The sequence below is a fragment of the Falco punctatus genome (genome assembly GCF_963210335.1).
Source record: "Falco punctatus genome assembly, chromosome: 9".
Classification (NCBI taxonomy): Eukaryota; Metazoa; Chordata; class Aves; order Falconiformes; family Falconidae; genus Falco; species Falco punctatus.
The window spans coordinates 25,376,647-25,396,140 of NC_137589.1; the positions used below are offsets into that span (position 1 = coordinate 25,376,647).

Below are 19,494 nucleotides of genomic sequence, written 5' to 3' on the forward strand. Positions count from 1 at the left end.
TCCCTACTGGCGACTGTTCTAGCTTCTTCTGCAGATTCAGATACATGCTGAAGTTTCACTTTCCAGTTCCTGGGAAATTGCTCACAGATCACGTGAGGGATGAGCACATAAAAGGGAAGTCACAACAACACTGCGCGGCACTCTGGCTTTGAAGCTACCTGAGGGCAAGGAGCAGAGAAAGAAAACCATGAGGTAAGTGAGCAACCAAGTCTCTGAAAGATGTTTTTTTTGTCATGCCATGGGAAAAATTACACTTATTATTTACATAAATGTAAGTAGCGAGGGACTTTGGGAATGATCTGAAAAGCAGAAAATATTTTACAGAATATTTACTGGAAGAATCAAAGTAAAATAAAGGTGCTGCTGAATATTGTAATGTTACTGCTTTTCTGACAAGGGCCAGTCTCTGTGAACGGGCTGGCAGTCAGAAAAGCTGTGTGCATGCAGTTCAGGGATGAAACCCAGGCTGCAGCCACAGCTGGTACCTGGCCAAATGGGCGACTGGCACTGATGCATTTGACACTTTGCTTCCTGATCTCTGCTGTTGTGAGGAGCAGCAAAGAGGGCAGTGGAGGTTCTGTGCTGCAGCTCTGAGCGTGAGAGGGGGTAGCGTTTCCCGAAGCCTGTCACACATGCACGGAGGCACGCGTGTGCACACACACATGCACATAAACAGGGCAAAGCCAAGGTGTTTATGACAACTTTGGAAACTGAATTTATCAGTTATTTGTTGAACTAAGCTAAACTGTATTTGATCTGCATCACAAACCTGGTTTTGTGACAGTCATGAATATTCGTTTTCCACAAATGTCTTTTCATTAATTGCTCTCCACTGTTGTTTTCAGCCATGGACATTGTCATGGTATTCAGCTGAAGCAATAAAAAACAATACATGTTTCGTTTTGAATTGAATGGGACTACTTAAATGGTTATTTGTAATAAAAAACTATTCCTGCTGATTTGGAAGTCAACATCTGTTCTGTGGTATTCACATATAGCCAAGGGTTTCTAACAAGGTAGTGGCAATAACAGGAACTCACTCTCGCTTCCCCTCCATCCCAGAACTGTAATTACCTCACATACAGCTTTCTGATTAGGAACTGTTATTAATACCAATCAAAACCATCAGTTAGGCAGATGAGATTCTTTGAGAAAGGCAAAGAAGTCTGTAAAACAAACGTATGCATGCATTAACAGCATTTGTAAACACTGTTTTTCCTCTGACCTTCCTCCAGTACCTCTGTGTCAGATGGTTTGGGTGGAAATGTGTGTTCAGTGTCGCTTTCCCCGCTGTCCTTCATGCTGTCCCAGAACCTCTAAGAACAGCTTCCCAGTTCCTCCTTGATTTGCCTCCTCATAATTTTCTAGTCTTTCCACTCTCTCTCTCTCTTTTTTTTTTTTTTTTTTTTAAACCAAAAGATGTTTCTGCTTTTATCTGATTGTGCAGTTGAGTGGCAGCACACATACCATGCAGGCTGTTAAACCCTCTGGGTTCTACAGGAGGGATAGCAGAGAAGTCTTTCTGACAAAGAAGGATGTGACTGAGAAGCTGGGTTATAAAGTCATATAGAATTCCTCCTTTAAGGGAGTGCACAATATGGACTAAAGTGTTATCTCTGCATTGTAAAGGTTTGTCCTCGATAGATTGTGGGATAAAAGCTGGTCTGCACACCACACAGAGGCACAGGCAGGCAATAGCAGGAGGGGGAACCCAACTAACACCCTGCCCCAGCTGCTTCCCGGCCATTCCTAAGGGCCATCAAACCCATCCCCACGCACATGGAGGAGTACAGAGGCACAAGGGCAGGTGGGGACCTCCCGGTGCCCCAGTCAGGGACATGAGCCCCCCCACCCCACCCCAGGCTTCCCCAGGGGACCCTCAGCCCCATGGGCCACGGGGACACCCAGCACCAGGGGTCCATGGGCGTGCCTAGGACACATTACAGGATGCATGGAAAAGCATTTGGGGATTGCACAATGGGATGTTTGGGGAGGGGACCAAAGGAAAGGAGGGATCTGGGTGATTTGGGATGGAACAAATGTTGAAAAATAGAGAGGGATAAAGGGTTATTAAGGACCAGTTGCATGTTACCAGGGTCTGGTCAGTATGTGTGCCTGCACGTGTACGTGTCTATGGGTGAGGCATCTGGGTGGAGAGAGGATCCCTGACCAGCTCCTGGAGGTCCAAAGCCAGCTTCTGGGGATCCATAGGGTTAATAAGCAAGTGAGTGTGTGGTCTGTACCAGCAAGTGGTTGCTCCTTCAGGGGCCTGTACATCCAATAGCCAGCAGCTGGGAGACTGGTGGGATCAGTAGCCAGCTACTGGACATATTAGTACAATCGTAACAAAAATGGTGCTATGATCTAACAAACGAGGATTTAGAAATACAAAACATTAAAAATGAAATTTATAATCCAAACCATAAAATAGGCAGAGATACGGGAAAGGCACTACATCAATTTCTCTGTATTTTGAGGTGAAGTTTTGTATTTGATTACCTCTTTTGGGTAGGCTTCAGCAATTGTTCCCAGCATAGGAAATACATTCCTGAGGCCCGGAGGTATGCCAGCTTTACCACAGAGACTAGCCCTCCTCTTTGACATCCAGACCACCAGCTCTGTTGCTGCCTAAGAGGTGTCCTTATTCACTGGCAAGGGGAATTACTAAAATAACTATTCAGCTCTTCAGACCTATGGCTTCCCACAGCTTTGTCTTGTTTGAAGTATCGTTGACTAGTGGCACCAGAGGAGGTATTGCCTGCTTCTGAAGTACATTGTGCCTGGTTTAAAAACAAGAGTAACATAAAAGCAAACGGAGTATAATTAAGTTTTTCTTTGATTTCTTCTAGTACCATTTCCAAGGATTCCTTGAAGAGCTCCCTGTTGAAGCTAGAATGTCATTTTACATGGACTTTGCTGAAGCAGGACGTGGATCTCGATGACCTAGAGGAAACAATAGGCGATCAGATCGAGTTTTTAACAAAATCCAACATCAGAAATTATAATCTATTATCCTATATATGCCATCTAAAGAATTCAAATGAGGAAGCCCTGAGAAATCTCCAAACAGCCGAAGAATTAGTTAAAAAACATCATCCAGATGAAGCTGCCAAAAAAAGTCTTGTTACCTGGGGGAACTATGCCTGGATCTATTACCACATGAAGAGATACGAAGAAGCTCAAACTTACGTGAGCAAAGTGGAAAAGAGCTGCAAAAAGCTTTCAAGTACTGCCCATTGGAAGGTTCAGCTTCCAGACGTCTATGCTGAGCAAGGATGGGCATTATTAAAGTTTGGGAGAAAATACTATGAGAGAGCAAAGAATTGCTTTGAAAATGCTCTAAAGAATGAACCCAATAACCCAGAATTTAATACTGGCTATGCAATAGCAATGTATCGTTTGGAAGAATTTTCCTGCCGTCCATGTGAAGATGTAAGTGCACCCTCCCTTCAGCCCCTGAAGCGTGCAGTGGAACTAAATCCAAATGATACTTTCATTATGGCATTACTTGCATTAAAACTTCAGGACTACAAGCAAGTTGATGAAGGGGAGAGATACATTGAAGAAGCAATGCAGAAAACTCCTGATCTTCCTTATTTCCTGCGGTATGCTGCCAAATTTTACAGAAGGAAAGGAGAAGTGGACAAGGCACTGGAGATTTTGAAAAGGGCCCTATCAGTGACACCAAAATCTGCCTTCTTGCATCACCAACTAGGACTGTGCTACAGAGTAAAGCTGTATCATTTGAAAAAGACTACAAGATATCCACCTCAAGAGCAACTGGAGGAACTCATCCGACTTTCCATTTTTCATTTTAAAACAGCAACTGACCAAAAGACAAAATTTTTTTCTGCCTATACTGACCTAGCAAACATGTATGCAGAAAAAAGGATGTACAAAGAAGCAGAGGAGGCGTTTCAGAAAGCACTTGACACAAATATTATGTTGCATGATGATAAACAACTGTTCTACTACCTTTATGGCAACTATCAGCGTTTTCATATGAAATCAGAATCTGAAGCCATTAGGTGTTACCTAGAAGGGCTGAAAATTGAAAAAGAATCTAATGCAAGAAATTTGTGCAGTGATGCTCTGAAAAAATTGTTGGAACAGAGAATTCGGAGAGGTTTAGAAGATGCAACATATTTTGGTGCACTTGGACGTCTTCATAATCTAAATGGTGAGAAACGTAAAGCAATTGAGTGCTATGAGAAAGCCATAGCATTGTGCCCCAACAATGAAGAATATCTGAGCGCATTATGTGAGCTACGACTTTCCATCTCAAGCTAAAGTTCCCAAAAATCCTTCACACCAGAAAAAAAAAACCAAACCCAAGGACATTTCAACACTCTCTCAAATTTTTTTCCTTTATTTATTTTTTTTTTAAGATTGAAGTTATAACCAGATGGAACATTTGGTGGCATCCCTAGAAACTGCAGATGATGATTGTTCATTTGTTCATTCAACAACAGAGCAAGCTTGGAAAGACTAAATAATAGCTATCTTAGTCTTCAATGCTAATGTTGGTAAAAAGGTGATGTTTAAGTAGAATCTGTAGAGCACAGAACTTCTAAGCTGGAAATCAGATCTTACCTTCTACTAAGAAAAAGTTAAGGGAATCATAATGTACTATTTCATCCATCCACTTGAAAGTCATGTTTATACACAAATGGAATTTCTGATGTTTTTTCAAATATTAAAAAAAAATGTTTTTTTTTAGTGTTATTTAGAAGAAGCTTTTGTTGAAGACTTGTTCAGTTTACTACCTTGCATGCTGTTTAACTGTGAAAAATAACCACTGTTTGGCTAGTTCACTGGAAACCTTACAAAATATTTATTATTGTCATGAAATATTAAAGAGCATTGCATCCATCAACTGTTGCTTCTGGTGTCTCTTTGCTGACCAATCCTCATGTTAGTAGATGAAAGAAAGGGAAATAACCATTCAAAAAAATAGCAGGGAAAAAGGTTTGGCAGAATATGAAAGGGTTGGGAGATAGCCCCATTTATTTTCCCAAATTTTCAGTAAAGCTGGCTTCAGAGGTGTTGCACCAAAGAATTAAACTGTGCAGAAACCAACATCCTTCTTGTTTACCCAAAACCACACTCTCAGGAGCCACTACAGCAAACATCTGGAGAGGAAGGAAAGGCAGTTGTTGACATGCCAGAGAGATGGCTATCTGTAGCCGTGCTTGTGAAAGAAACCAGGGACAGAAAACACACACTAGGAATGTACAAAACTGGACACGGAGGGCAGAGCACAGCTAGAGCGGAGTTGCATTAGCACCGGAGAACAGGGCAGCAGACCGCAAGGGGCATGTGGGAAAAGGGGTGGGTGCCCACAGAGCCTGCATGAATGGAAGGGTGGGCTGCAAGGACAGAATGTATGTAGGAGTTGTTTGTTTGTCTTCAGATATCAAACTAAAAATCAGTATTCTTTACAACAGGACGGCCTAATTCCATGGTATTGTGCCTTAGTACAATAGCTCATGGTGCTCAGGGAAAACTAATGCCATAGCTTCAAAAACACTTCTGAGCCCTAGCCAGCAGCATAGAATGAAGCAAACTGGCCCATCAGGAAGGATGCGCACTTTTGTTTCCAGCCAGCCTGGAGCATTCCTGCCCCCGCAACAGCAGTCCCATGTGCAGACAAGATGACAGGCCTGAAGGCGTATAAAATCTGATGCCAGACTATGAAATGTCAAGAAACCTCTCCCCTCTCAGCTTTCCCTCGAAGTCTTCCATAATACAAGCAAAAACGAGCATAACAGTGAATTACAAGCACCCTTTCTTCCTATGAAAGGGCTGGGGCAAAATCCATCCTTGTGTTCTGTATTACAAAGAAAGATGGCCCTACCTAGGGAAAGGGTGGGGAAGAAGAACGGGAAAGGACTGGGAACAGGACTGACCACTCCTGAGAGCTGGTAGGAACACCAGTAGGGTTGAAGTCAGGAGTTGGTGACTACCTATGGTGTTGTGCTCAGCGGTGTGGGCAATAGGGTACGTTAGGGGACTTCACTGCCTTTCTCAATCTTGAGGCTTCTAACATCAGCATCCTTACCATCCAAACCCTCCTGAGCGCACGGAGGGCAGCAGGGAAGCATTCGAGGAAGAGGTGGTGCAGGTTCCTGCGCTAGCACATCTGTGCTCCCCTCCGCACCCTGCCACCAGGGCCTCTCCCGCCCCTCTCCAGGAAAGCGAAGTTTGAAGGAATAAGGAGAAGCAAGAAGGTATTTGAGGAAAAACATGAGCCTGAATTTTTACGAAGAGCCAGAGCAGCTCAATCTCCTTCACAGCGAAGAGGCTGCCAGCGAGCTCCGGGGGACGGTGCTGGCCGCAGCTGCCCGGGGATGCTCTGTCCAAACGCCGCGTCCCGTCCCTGCCTAGCGCCGTGCGAACGCGCAGAAATGCACCCACCGGGTGGTGCTGCTGCATCGCCCGGCGTGGGGACCGGGCAGGGCTGAGCCGGGCTGGGGAAGCGGGCGAAGGGAAACCCACGTTCCGCCGTGCCCCAGCCCAGCCCTCGGCTCGCCAGGCACGAATCCAGCACCGCGAGTGGCGCAGGGGACAAGGAGGGAAGGCAAGCCTTCAGGAAGTATTCATTTATGAATCAAAAGCACCGTCTAAATTACATTGAAAACTCTGCGGGAATACACCAGTACAGTTACTTAGAAGCTATTACTTATTGAGGCAATCCCAACTAAGGTATTTATTGAGGCAATCCCAACTAAGGGCTTCGCTATGCTGACCAAGAAGTACCGTTACAGCTTAACTTAAACAAGCTCTTCCTTCTCATATAAGTATTTCTAACACTTCAGAAAGCAAACAAGGAATTGTTGTGGCAATATAAAATGCATTCACCAAATAGTAGCACAGAGAACGTTTGTTTTTCATGAGATAAAATATCATTCAAGCTGGCAGAAATGTTTCAGGCTCAAAGTTTTCTTTTTTTTTTTATTCCTCCCCGCCCCCCCCCCCCCCCCCCCGGAAACAGGGTTATTGTTCAACGGAAGGTACTTGACTTTTCCAATGCTGTTTTCACACAATTTTTCAGTGTAGAATGTATTAAGTGTTCCAAAGCTGTTCTGATAAAAATTATCACTAGAACAAAAGCAATTTCAAAAGAATGATGATTTCCCCATTTCAAACCTCATGCAATGGGAAACAGGGTAACTTCAGCAGCTGTAAGCAGTTTCACCTACACGGAATTCCTGTTCCCTGAATGGAACGGAGTATTATCCCAGGCAGGATTCATTTGAGGTAGGCTCCCCCTGGCTCAGACAGACGTTACCCCAGCCAAGCCAGACCACCGTCCCAGGAAGCCAAGAGGCTCAGTGGTGCAGTGCCCCATCCGGGCTCATACCCAGCAATGCTCCGCAGGGCTGGTGGGAAGAGGCAGTGGCAGCCTGGCAAATTGTTCACAGCTAGCCCAGGTATCTCTGCTTACCGCTGCACTGTGCCATGCCGGGAAATGCCCTCTATGGAGAACAGCCCGAATACTGTCACCTCTGAAAAAACATTGCAGATACAATAAATCATTCTTTAAAAACAGAGTAATCCAGAAACTTCCATATATACGTCACCTGAAATATTTCACATGGCAGGATGAAGGTGGACTGTTCAGTTTGGGTTGTGTGGACCAAGGGGTAGAAGTTTGGCATGAGGTTTCACATACCTGGATTTATTCCCGTCTCTTCCACTCACAGGTCATTTCTTGTTACTCTTCTTTCCTTCTGTTTCTTGGTGGGAAGATTCTTGACAGGGTTGATGTTTCAGTGTGTTTTAGGCACAGAAAGCATCATTCTGGTATACAACCTTTTGTCCATTGGCTTAAGTCAGAGCAGAAACAGTGTTAGAAAACCCTGAAAAAATTCTACCATTTTCTATAAAAGGTCTGTATATAAACCCACTTGAATATTTTCTGCTAAATCTGATATTTAAAACAAGAAATGCTGCCTTAAACACATAAATGGAAAAGCCTATGAAAAAATATCTTGAAATAATAATAATAATACAAATATTTTAAAAAGCTAATAATTCATTACACAGTATCGTTTACTAGGATAAAAATACATATAGTATTATTCCAACAGGCTTTTACAATATGCAGATCTGGCATGAACTGCTGACACAGTGATGTCGTAAAGTTTTTTGTAATGTAAATACAGTGGTAATTTATAACTTGTTGAAAATAACTTATCTTCTTTGTAGACCACACTATTTCCTACTTTTTTAATATTAAAATTTTGCATTAACATCTAAACCAGTATCTTAATCTCTAATTAATAAAGCCACTCCCCAATGCATATTTTTCCTGACTCATTAAGAAAGAAATACTCATGAGTAATTTTTTGTCTTTTTTTTATGAACCTTATGTTTAAATTAAAATTAGTACCCAAGACTTAATTGCCATGCAGAGCTGGAAACTGGAAAAAGGTTATATCATTAGTTTTAAGCAGTTTTTGCACTCCCATCTCTTATTCTGTGGTCTGTGCACATAAATCATGCTACTGGCTCTGACTGTACTTCTGAAGCAGGGCAGTAAGAAATGCTTTGTTTGAGCACAGACAACCGAAGTCAAAGAACTTTAATATGTTATATTTCAAATATGCATGAATAATAAAACTACTTGATACACATACTATTCATATATATATATGTAAATACATTATATACCTATGGCTGTACTCTTGATCTAAATCAAACTGTTAAACATCAGTCTATGTTGCTTTCCCTTCTGAAGCACAGAGCTGAATAGGACACCACGAGCAACCATTGCTACACTGCAGATGATTAGCAAAACTAGTAGTTCAGCATTGATTACAATTATTTGGACTCTGATCAATTTGCTAATGAACAGAACGCAGCTGTACACAGCATCAAATGACAGAAATGATTTGCATTGCAGACTGTGAAGTTCCTCCAATGTTGACAACAGTCTCACTCTGGAAACGTACAATCATCCCATTATTTATTAGACCATCACATCAGTAATTTAACCCATGAGCTACACTCATTCTATAGCTCCCGTGTCACAGCCAGTCTGTAATATATTCCTCATACACATGGCAGGAAACCATCGGCAAATTGCCACAGTTGTGTTCTGGCCATCCAGGACAAGTGACCTGATCAGCTCTTCAGCTGGCACAAACGAGTAATTTGCACCACCTGAAGCCACAGCTCCTGGGCACGAAGAGAGACAGACTTGTCACTGCAATGCACAGAAAAAAACTTTGCCAACATTCTCTTTACTAATAGCCTGTGGAGCGGGCAGCCTCTCACTCATCTGCTTGTACAGCCTCTACATTTCTTCAACAGCTGCTGATTTTACAGAAGGAAGAGGCTCTGTATTTGGGAACACATGAGCTCCTCCTCTGCTCTCCTGGGCTGCCTTTGGGCTTCAAACTAATGCAGCTAAAGCAGGTTTGTCTATCAGTGTGCTTAGTCCCCTGGCACAGATTTACTCTTGTTCAGATAGGAGGGCAGCCACAGCACCTCTTCCACCCTCCCAGACAAGGATCAGCTGGATGATCATACCTGGAAAGTCAATGCTTAAAAATTCAAGCTTTAAAGATATCCAGGAGAAAAATAGCAAGCACCTAAAAATTTTGCTGTAGGGGCTTGCGAAAGTAGATCTAAAACCATATTTGAAATGAAATTGCAATGTATGTACAAAATTCAGGCACATTGTAAAAACTAAAGCTGCTTCAGAGATACTTTCAGCATAAATCACAGTTTCCTGCCTGATTTTCTAAAAAACAAAAACACAACAAAAAAAGGCTTTGGCATTTGAAACAGTCATTTTCAAAGAGTTTAATGCAGACTGATAGACGTGGAACGTTTTTTGTTGTGTGTGTGATTACTCCATTGAAACATAATAGACCAGAACACCAGTTTTGGTGACTGATTACTTTATAGTTTTATTTTGATTGTAGCCAATTATCATCTTTGAGATTACCTGTGGAGCTGACATATTGCATTTCAAATAAATCTGTGATCATTTGTATCTACAAACTCTATTTTCAGTCTAGCTTTCTTCTATTACTGCATTGACTTGGTATTACTGTTGCTGTGCATAGATTTTAGACAACTAAAACATGACAGAAAAATCTAAATGAGAGTTGCCTTGTTTCGCAGAAGTAGTATCTTCAACAGCATAACACTATAGAGCTACCACCGCCTCACTCATGGCTGTGCAGTACTGAATCTTGTCAGTACTTGTCATCTGTTGTTGTAGCTGTTTTTATCCACTGCCAAAAATTCAATGTCCTTTTGGTCTAATTCTGCTGTGACAGAATAAGCTATTGCTCCATTTGTCCAGATGTGCTGTTTTGTGCCCGTATCATTGGTGAGTGACCGCAAATACGTTCTTTTGATTTTCTTTGCTAGTCTTGCAATGCACAATAATGTTGAACTACATATCATAGAAAATCCACACAGGAGGAATGATGCAGTATAGCTGCCAGTTGTGTCCACAAGCCAACCTGCAGGAAAAAAAAATAAAATCATGTTTTTTTAAAGGTCCGCCAGAATACTGATAATTTACAAATGCTGTGATCAACAGGAGTTTTATGAATGTCTGGAGTTATCATGTTTAAATACAATCCAACAATACAGGTTCATATCACCATCGGTATACTTCTACCTCCTGGGGCAGGGGAGGGATTTGTCCTCAGGAGGCAGATAAGATTTTTATGGGCTTTTGTTTGAAGGTTAAATCCATGAGAAAAGGCACAGCAGTCATCACCACAATATTAAATAAACATCTTTTGGCTGCATGGATTTAAGTCGTAGTCTTTAGACATGCTTAGAGCGCCCTGGGATTAAATACTGTGTGCATGAGATCCTTTTGCAGAAACATCTAGTGAGTTATGCCCTAGGCTCATGCATCACCTAAAATAATTCAGTTTTGCAGTAACTTTTGCTATGGAAAAATAAATTAAAAGCTTCAGAAGCAGGGATTAATTAGGTGAACAGCAGACAAAATACGCAAGACATATGTATACATGGTTGTTTGAAAAAAAGATCTCTGACCTTCCACAGTATTCAAAACTGTGTCAAGCTCTTTCTAAAGAGAGTACAGCTCTCATCCTTACTTCACTGTAACGGAACCAACAGGGAAAATGATGACTAGATATTACAGTGATGAGCTTGTGACCAAACAGTAGCAAAGCTGACTCACCCACCTGTTCAAAGCAGTTTGAAGATGAAAAGATCAAGCCCTCCAAACCAAAAAATACTTTGGAATGAAACTCTCTTTAGGCTACATTTTCAAAATCATGTAATTTCACAGTGAAATATTTTGTTCTTTCTACTTGCACAATTTCTGAACTACATGGTGACATAACAGCTCTTAGAAGCCCCATTCCATACTGTTTTTTTTTAATTCAGCTCCCTCTATATGTAGAAATCAGCCCATCAAGGCAAGGCTTAGGTGGGATCTAAGTCTTATGAAGGTCTAGGTGTGTTATTTCTCTGCCTAGGGGCTACCTCCACATTTAGTGTGCATTTGCTGTCTTTCCTCTCCTTTCACATGACACCAATAGGCAAATCTGAAGTAGCGATAAGATTACAGGAAAGTAATTTGTGAACTGACCTGCAACAGGCGGGCTCACTAAATATGGTATGGCATGTAGAAAATACACGACACCCAGTGCTGATGATAAGGAAGAAGTTCCCACTACATCTGCTGTCATAACTGGGATCAGCGTTACATAGGCTCCATCAAAGTAACCAAAGGTAAATGAGAAAGGCACAAGCAAGGGGAAGTTTTGGAGAACTGGCAGGAGAAGACAACAAAGGCCATCCATTCCCACAGCAAAGAGGTAGCAAAAGTGCCGATGCTTCTTCAGACACCTGCAAATTTCAAAACAGAAAAGAAAAAGATTATCACTAGACACAGCATCTCAGTTTCTATGTCCTGGCATGCAGCACTTCAGTTTCTCTCTTATACATAGCTCAATTTTAAGTCCATTTTCTTACACAGTCTTTAAGATGAAAACCTCAGCACTGGCAAGCCCAGGTAGGGAAAGCGGCCCACCTGCAGCTGCAGAAACAGCTGGTAAGCAACAGCCCATGCTGCCTGCAGTGTTCTTCAGGCTGCTCCTAGTGAGGGGAGCCCATTCCACTGCAAGGATTTTGCAGTCCTCTGAAGTTTCAATGTACAAAGCAGTATTTCATCAGGCTTTTTACATTCCAGCTCAGCAAGGTGCTCCAACGATTACACAAAAAATATTACGGTATACCTCTCTTAATCGTCATCCTTCCCATCAGCCCTTAAACACTGGAGATAGCATGAGCTAAGTGAGATGGCAATTCCCTTTCTCCCTGCCCCACAAACCCAATAACTGATTTTTCCCACAAACTGAATAAGCACGAAGAATGTGTCCTTTAGAATCAAAATCTTTCTTAATTTAGCCTGTCTCTACTGATGTTACAGATGTCTGGAGTGAGCTGAGTTAGCAAAGCATGGTGAGCTTTACATACTGGAGAATGTGAAACAATTTTAGGTCAGTCCTCCTGAGTACGTGTCTGACAGTGTAAAGCCAGCCCCTTGACCCTCTTCCATAACTCCTGTGCCTCCCCAGCAGCACGAAAGAGATGAAAAGGCAGAGGAAGCAGAGTGTGATCCTCTAGGAGACAGGTACAGAGGATCACACTCAACATATCTCAGGCAGGGGGTTACATTTCTACTGTCAAATGCGAGTGCTTTGCACAAACACATAATTTCTTCAGGGCGAAAAAAGGTACTAAACCAGCAGAATTGAACAAACTCAAAACATTAAATAGTAAGCATTTCTGAAAGTTAGACTGTGTGGTGCTCTTTGTTCTGTTTTTGTTTTTGTTGTTGTTGTTATTGTGTGTGTACATGCTACAGAAAAAGTCCATACTGTTAACTTTTAAATGTATTATACCTCGCCTGGATCCAGCCTCCCACCAGCTAAAGCTTACACTTGCTTAGCCATAAGCCATTACCTTCTGTCTGTTAGCCATCCAAAGGTGATATTACCAATGATGTCTATGACACCAAGTATGGACATGAGGAAGGCAGCCTGGTGATGACTCACTCCAACGCTCAAAGCATAAGGCACTAGGTAGACAAAAAGAGGGCTACAGCCATATGCCATAAATAAAACTGACACTGCCAGCACCATGAAGCCTGGCAACAGTAAAAAGTCGTATTCCTTCCATGAACAGTAGCATAAACATTCACGAGACCACACTTTGATTACAGGTGAACAGATGGACATTCGCTTTAAGTCTTGTTTCTGCTCTTTGGGGACATAATCCTGTTCAAGAAACTCAGGAGCAGTTTTACGGTCCTCTTTAAGAGCAATAGGCCGCATCAAGGCACCACAGACACAGAGGTTTAAAACAAAACCTCCCAGGATGAGTAAAGCTCCACGCCAGGAAAACTGCTCGATTAAGAGCTGGACCACAGGGGCCAGGATGAAGGTACCGATTCCACTTCCTGACATGGCTATTCCATACGCCAGTGCTTTTCTTTCGTTGAAGTATTTGCCCACCATGGCGATGGCTGGAGAGTAACAGAGTGCAAACCCAAGTCCTAGAAGAGAAAGCACAGTGCAGATGGCTTAATACGACGCACGACATACGGAACACATTACCTACTTTCATTAGCACAAATGACTGGGAAGCTTTTTCTGATTCTGTATCACGCACAGTGTGAAGAGAAACCAGGCTGACTCCTTTACTCCACTGTCAGAGTCATGGGCTTGACAAACGTAACAGATCATCATTAACCCGCAATAACAGGGCTCAGCAAGAAGTGATGGGGTTCACTTAATAACAAGAACAAGGACAATCAACAAACATCAGGGAAATGGTGTGTCAGGCTCTCCCGGATGCAAGATGAGGTCTTGTTTCAGGGACTGTGCAGATGCTGGCACCAAGCACACTGTCCTGATGAAGCACCACTCTGTGTTTTGGTCTGTTGCAACCCTGAACATTAGTTTTCAGGTCTCTGAAACACAGTACAACAAGTCCGTCTCTGTTACTAATATTCTACAATAAACCTTTTTTAGTCAGCTGAACAAACTCCACACAGCAGCTGCTTGGAGTCCTGACCAGTTTAAATCCCTTCCTACAAGTAAAGAGGGGGGAAAAGCCTCAGAAAACAAAGCCATGTCCAATTTAGTAAACAAGTAAGATCTATCTCTTGGATTGGGAAAAGGATTGTGGTCTCTGCTGTGGAACCAGAGAGCAGATTTTAATCATCAAATGCTTGCTCTAACACTAAAACATGTATTCCTGAATCAGCCACAGAAATGAGTTCCTGACTGGGGCTTTGGAGCATGTTCTACATTGAGGGTAAAACGGTCCCCACTGCCTTTGGCAGAACTTGGCAATCGACGAGATAATCACCTGGTGCTGTAACCAGCTTGCCACGTCCTCCTCAAAGGCTGCACTGTGCAGGGTGGGCACTAAGCCTGCCAGGATGGGATAAGCGGATTAGAGGGACTCTGGGCAGCAGGTCCCCACTCTGGCACCCTTCAGAGCTGGGGTTGGACCTGTGTGGGCAAGTAGGGCCAGAGGGGCAGCCCTGAGCTAGACATCATCACTCAAGAGCTGTGAAAATCAGACTATTTCACATACACACCATTTATTTTTTTAGTGAGATGGCAGGGGGAAATAGGTCCCCAAAAAGCCAATAAATATCCCGTGAAAAGTAGAAATGCAAAGTTTGGGGCTGAAAACTTTTTCATACTTCTTAGAAGGAGCTCTGCTACTTATTGCCACTCCCTCATCTCACCTCTGCTTCACTCTTCACAGCTTCAAGTCCTGCAGCTTTTATGGATTTAGACATTCACCAGCTACAACATCCCACCTCCTCTCTGGGTTGGGGCACCACCTCTAGCCTTTATGAACAGTTCACCTCTCCATTAATCAGTCCCCATGGAACAGAAGTTCACTGCTTGTAGAACCAGCTCTTTGCAGCTCCACCTATAAGGCACAACTGCTTTTCCACCTCAGTATTCGCAGTGGTCCTTGCTAAGGAAGCTTCAGTGGCATTAGTATGGTATGTGGCACAGTCCCTCGAGTTACAAGGAGTCTTTTTATTTGTTATGAACACATTTGTCAAAGATTAACATCGTAATACAGGAGTGACATGCACAACAAGAAAGAATTTTTTATTTATTTTTTTTTAACAAATAAGCTGTTGGCAGCATGTGAACTGCAGTAATTCCACTAACTTGTTACTGAACAGCAGGGGACCAAGTACAAGGGCTTATATCACCGTGGCTACCAGGTCAGTATTAATGAGGAAAGAATGTCAGTGTGACCATGGGCACCTCTCAAGTTCCTCTGTGCACAACAAACACAGGGAGATAGGACACAGCAAAGATATTTGTTATCACCATACCTGAATACAAGTGGAAGAGCTGCTACAGCAACACTACTAACCAGCAATGTGTTTGCTTTTCAACTGGACTGTAACACAGACAAAAATAAGGTGCGCAGCTAAGGTACTAGGTATTCACCCACTGTTTCTCTGCTTTTTTTTTTTAATATGCAAATATTTTTGGGCAGTCTAGAACTCTCACTATATCAAACTCCTCCCAAATCACAGGGAAAAAAGGAAGACTTTTTGTGTATCACTTGTTCCTGACCTCCCATAATTTCAAAGCTTTACCTATAGTCTGCTATCAAACAGAAATTAAAGGATTACTTTTGCAGTGTGCTGCATTTGGACTGCAGGAGAGACTGAGTGCTGAAACCCTCACGGGGCAGCCAAAGCCACTCTTTTACGATGAAAGGAATGGGTCTGAGTATCTCTACTGACCAGTGTGGTGCCAATAAGACAAGGAGAAGAGATCACCCCTCTTAAAAGGAACAACCATCATTTTTAACATTCCCGTGTTGTTTTCCTGGCAGGAACAAAGGGACTGAATGTCTCCTACCTGTAAGGACTCCTAATGATAAGTAGAGATGTTCCAGGCTGGTGGCGAATGAACTCAAAATTAGTCCAGTAGATGCAAGCAGCCCTCCTAGCATGATACCAGCTTGGCAGGACACATGATTACTTATTAAACTCCCAAGTGGGGCTTCAAAGAAACAAATAAATCTAGTAGTTAATGACAGGTTCTCTCAGACAGTTTGTTGCAATGGTCATCAAAGAAAAGGAAGCAGTAGGCAAGCAAGAGAAAATGGTGATCACAGCTACAGATTGGTCTTCTAACATCTTCCTGATCACAATGGTGTGAGCACTGAAAACCTAAAAATAATTTTCCTGAAAGTCAGGATAAAGCCAGAATTTACAGTAGCTTCTCAGCAGCCATTTTAGTAGATCAAAGTCATTACAGGACACAGCTACTAGCAATTTTGAGGGTCAAGAGAGGCCACAGCAACAGGCCACACAGTTCATTACTCCACAGTCACAACACTGAGACCTTCCTCAACCTGGAATTTGCACTTCAGCCCTCAGTAAGTTCAGGCATCCTTCCTCAGTGCTCCCTGACCTTGTGGACTCTGTGTCAGACTCAAATAGTAGAGGTCTCACATCTTTTTGACCATCTCCAGGGCTGCTACCCCTCTCCTGCACTTCTCCAATGTTGATGGCTCTCAGATCCCCTGCTTCTACCATGGTGTGTCATCACCAGCCCTCTCCCTCACGCTACCTGCAATGCCAGGTTATCCTTACTTCTCTTTTCTACCCCGCAAGACATAACCTGGCTGACACAGGAGAGCAGCTATGTCTCACTCCAGCTGTGTCTCTCCTTTCTGTCTTCAGAGCAATTATTATGGATTAACCCTCTTCCACAGGATTAGGCATGGATTTTCAACTAGCTGTACAATTTTAAGGTAAACCCACGAGAAACTTGGTACAACTGCTGCATTGATACATGCCATTTTTAGTAACACTGAATTTTCTTTTAAGGGAAGACTATTTGTAAACATACAACTTTGCTAAAAGGAGGATGACTGTGACTTGATCTGAAGGCAAGATGTACATTGTGTGCTAAGTCTTAAATATGATTCCAATCAAAAGGCAAAAGAAAGAAGTGCTCGGTTAATAGCTCTTAAACGCAACTTGTCCCACTAGACCTTGACAAAAGCACATTTCTGAAAACTTAGATCATTTGACAAAACAAAGTTCTGCTTTTCTGTAGTATGAAGACACTCCCTTCCTTCACAGCTATGCTGAGGGAAGCAGCTTGGATATACCACACCCCAGAGAGCCCACAGTATCTATCTTTCCCAGCTGACTACACCAACTTGTGAACACGCTAAAACCAGATGGAGCTGAAGAAAAAGCAGCCACATTAGTCTTAAAAGGGTAATACACACCACAGAGCATCGTAGCACAGTCGACAATGGAGTGAATCCAAGCTGTTCTGGCATAATCCTGCCCAAAGTATGCCTGAAACTCCACAAAAAAAATGGAGATGCATCTAGGAAAGAAAACATGAATACCACTCTGTTGAACATGGGATATTTGCCTCACAGAAAACACTGGTCACGCTCTTCAGGTGTAAAGAATACCCACTTGAAGGTCCTCTCCAGCTCCCAGGAAAATCAAATCTGTCGTGTTCCTAAATCCCAATGAGATGGGGAAATTTTTAAACACTTTCTAAGGGATATTGGAAATGAAGGGCTACCTTAATGCATTAGGGACAAGATATGAAATGATGTGTGCAAGCTGAGTAATTCCAACATGCTCTGTGAGAGGCTGGAGTGATCCAACCGGAGAAGAATCCTTGCTTTGCACTGGCAACAAATGAATCACAAACTGGTGTCCAACTATTATCCCAGCAGTGGGATTAGACACTTGAGCTGATGTAGAACCTAATTCAGACAGATAACTACTCCGGAGAGATTATGAATACCACGTTTCTCACTGCAGTTAGCTGCTGCTAGATTTTTATAACTCATATTATTTTTAACTGAACTGAAATGGAAGTTGTAATTATCACCAGCAAGTTATAGGTCACATTGTGATGTTGCTTCCTTGGTACACAAGGCCCCAGCTCCCCAGTTCTTCACTGACCTGGTTGCTCGCTAATGGTGGTATTCACATCTGCACAAACTGGCAGGGCAGGGTCAGCCTGAAGAGCCAACACCACCTATAGCTATGTGTTCATGGATGCACAAGTGCAAAGCAAGTGAAAAGCAAGTCATCATGAACAGAGAATCAAACACAGCAGGAGCCCATGGGTCCTCCAACAGTTTATTCAGATGCTTCCAGAAGAGGTTACTTTGCTCTACTTAGTGAGTGTTACTGTTTTACCCGTCTTTGCAGGGGAACAGATTAAAAGGCTGCATAGTTTCATTCTGATTTCTGGATCAGCAAGAGGTCCCTTCTCTCTCTCTCTTTTTTCCTCCTGCAGATCAACAAACAACTGCTTTCTTTAGCTTTTTTCTTGCACATACTTGATTCTTGTACATACTTTAGATGTGTGCCAGCCATTAGATGATTTATCAGATGTAACACATTTCACAAGTGAAAAAGGAATTAAATCCACCAGGAAATCTCTACTGTCATTACAGAATTGGAATATTTGCATACATAAACTAACCCTGTGTCAATGTTTCCATGCCCCTTTTATGCTGTTGACTCCAGGACCCCAGATTTTAGATCCCTAAACCTGGCAGCTTTATTTTAAAAGCGATATAAAATTTAAGTAGGAAACACTGTATTTACATTATACTGACTGTCCAACAAGACACTGTCTCAGTGTTCCTCACTTACCAGGGTGCTTCTCTCTATGCTTAATATAGCTTAAATGTCCATGTTCACACCCACCACGCTCCTCTGTCTCCAGCTAACATTAAAGTCTGTGTGGGAGCCATCTCACCCCATATCTATACATTATGTTTATGCAAGGCAGCATTCTATTCCCGTTCTATTTTTGAGAAGCATTTTTTATGAAATATTTTCTGCATATTTCGGATACCAGAAGGGTACAGAGAGGGGCCTCCCTCCTCCCTTGGGCACGGACCTTCTCAGGCAGGATGGTAACTGAAATGCTTGCAGTAGAAGGGGGTATCCACAGGTTTCTCAGACAGGCTCAGGAGCCAAGTAATCCCAAGTAAATCCACTGGGACTAGCAAAAACAAGCAAGGCCATGGGGTCAGAGACACACAGCAGACCCAGAGAAACCCTACATGATTCCTCCCTCCCTGACCAAACCATCGCAGCCTGAAACAACGCTGCCTGCTCCGAGCTTTGATTCTGCGGGAAATCAAGGAGCGGGTGTTGTGAGAGGGAGCAGCTGTCAGAGGCGGCGAGGCTAAAACCAGAGGTGTCATTGTGATGCCTCAGCCATCACCACAGCCTTAGGGGCTTTGGGAAGCCTTTAAAAAGGTAGCAAGAGAGAGATTTGTACCTAGCCAGAATAACCCCTGAAGCTGTGGGGCACCAGGAGAGATCCCAAATCCTCTTCCCAAGGGGAGGGGGGAATAAAAAAAAAAAAAAAAATCATAAAAGGGTAATGCCACGAACAGGTCAAAACCAAGAAGCAGACCCTTTAC

General features: G+C 42.8%; 2 protein-coding genes across 10 annotated transcripts in view; one reads left to right on the forward strand and one right to left on the reverse strand.

Annotated features, from left to right (window-relative positions):
* Positions 1 to 53: 53 nt before the first annotated feature.
* Positions 54 to 4,876, forward strand: LOC308069398 (interferon-induced protein with tetratricopeptide repeats 5-like). Its single transcript, XM_080401669.1, has 2 exons — positions 54 to 192; positions 2,850 to 4,876. Exons 1-2 carry the CDS (start codon positions 188 to 190, stop codon positions 4,288 to 4,290), a joined length of 1,446 nt encoding a protein of 481 aa, XP_080257795.1. The 5' UTR covers positions 54 to 187; the 3' UTR covers positions 4,291 to 4,876.
* Positions 4,877 to 7,381: 2,505 nt separating this feature from the next.
* The window catches only part of SLC16A12 (solute carrier family 16 member 12), a 46,101-nt gene continuing 33,988 nt past the window's right edge, over positions 7,382 to 19,494 (reverse strand). For 6 of the 9 annotated variants that reach the window (XM_080401636.1, XM_080401640.1, XM_080401639.1 and 3 more), the window contains 5 exons: positions 17,311 to 17,414; positions 15,924 to 16,067; positions 12,976 to 13,567; positions 11,597 to 11,856; positions 7,382 to 10,484 (listed from right to left, as the gene is read on the reverse strand). In XM_080401636.1, the coding sequence (XP_080257762.1) occupies positions 10,222 to 10,484; positions 11,597 to 11,856; positions 12,976 to 13,567; positions 15,924 to 16,067; positions 17,311 to 17,414 (1,363 nt within the window). In that variant the 3' untranslated portion in view covers positions 7,382 to 10,221. The remainder of the gene's footprint in view (positions 10,485 to 11,596; positions 11,857 to 12,975; positions 13,568 to 15,923; positions 16,068 to 17,310; positions 17,415 to 19,494) is intronic. The other 3 variants (XM_080401635.1, XM_080401634.1, XM_080401633.1) reach the window with 1 other exon arrangement.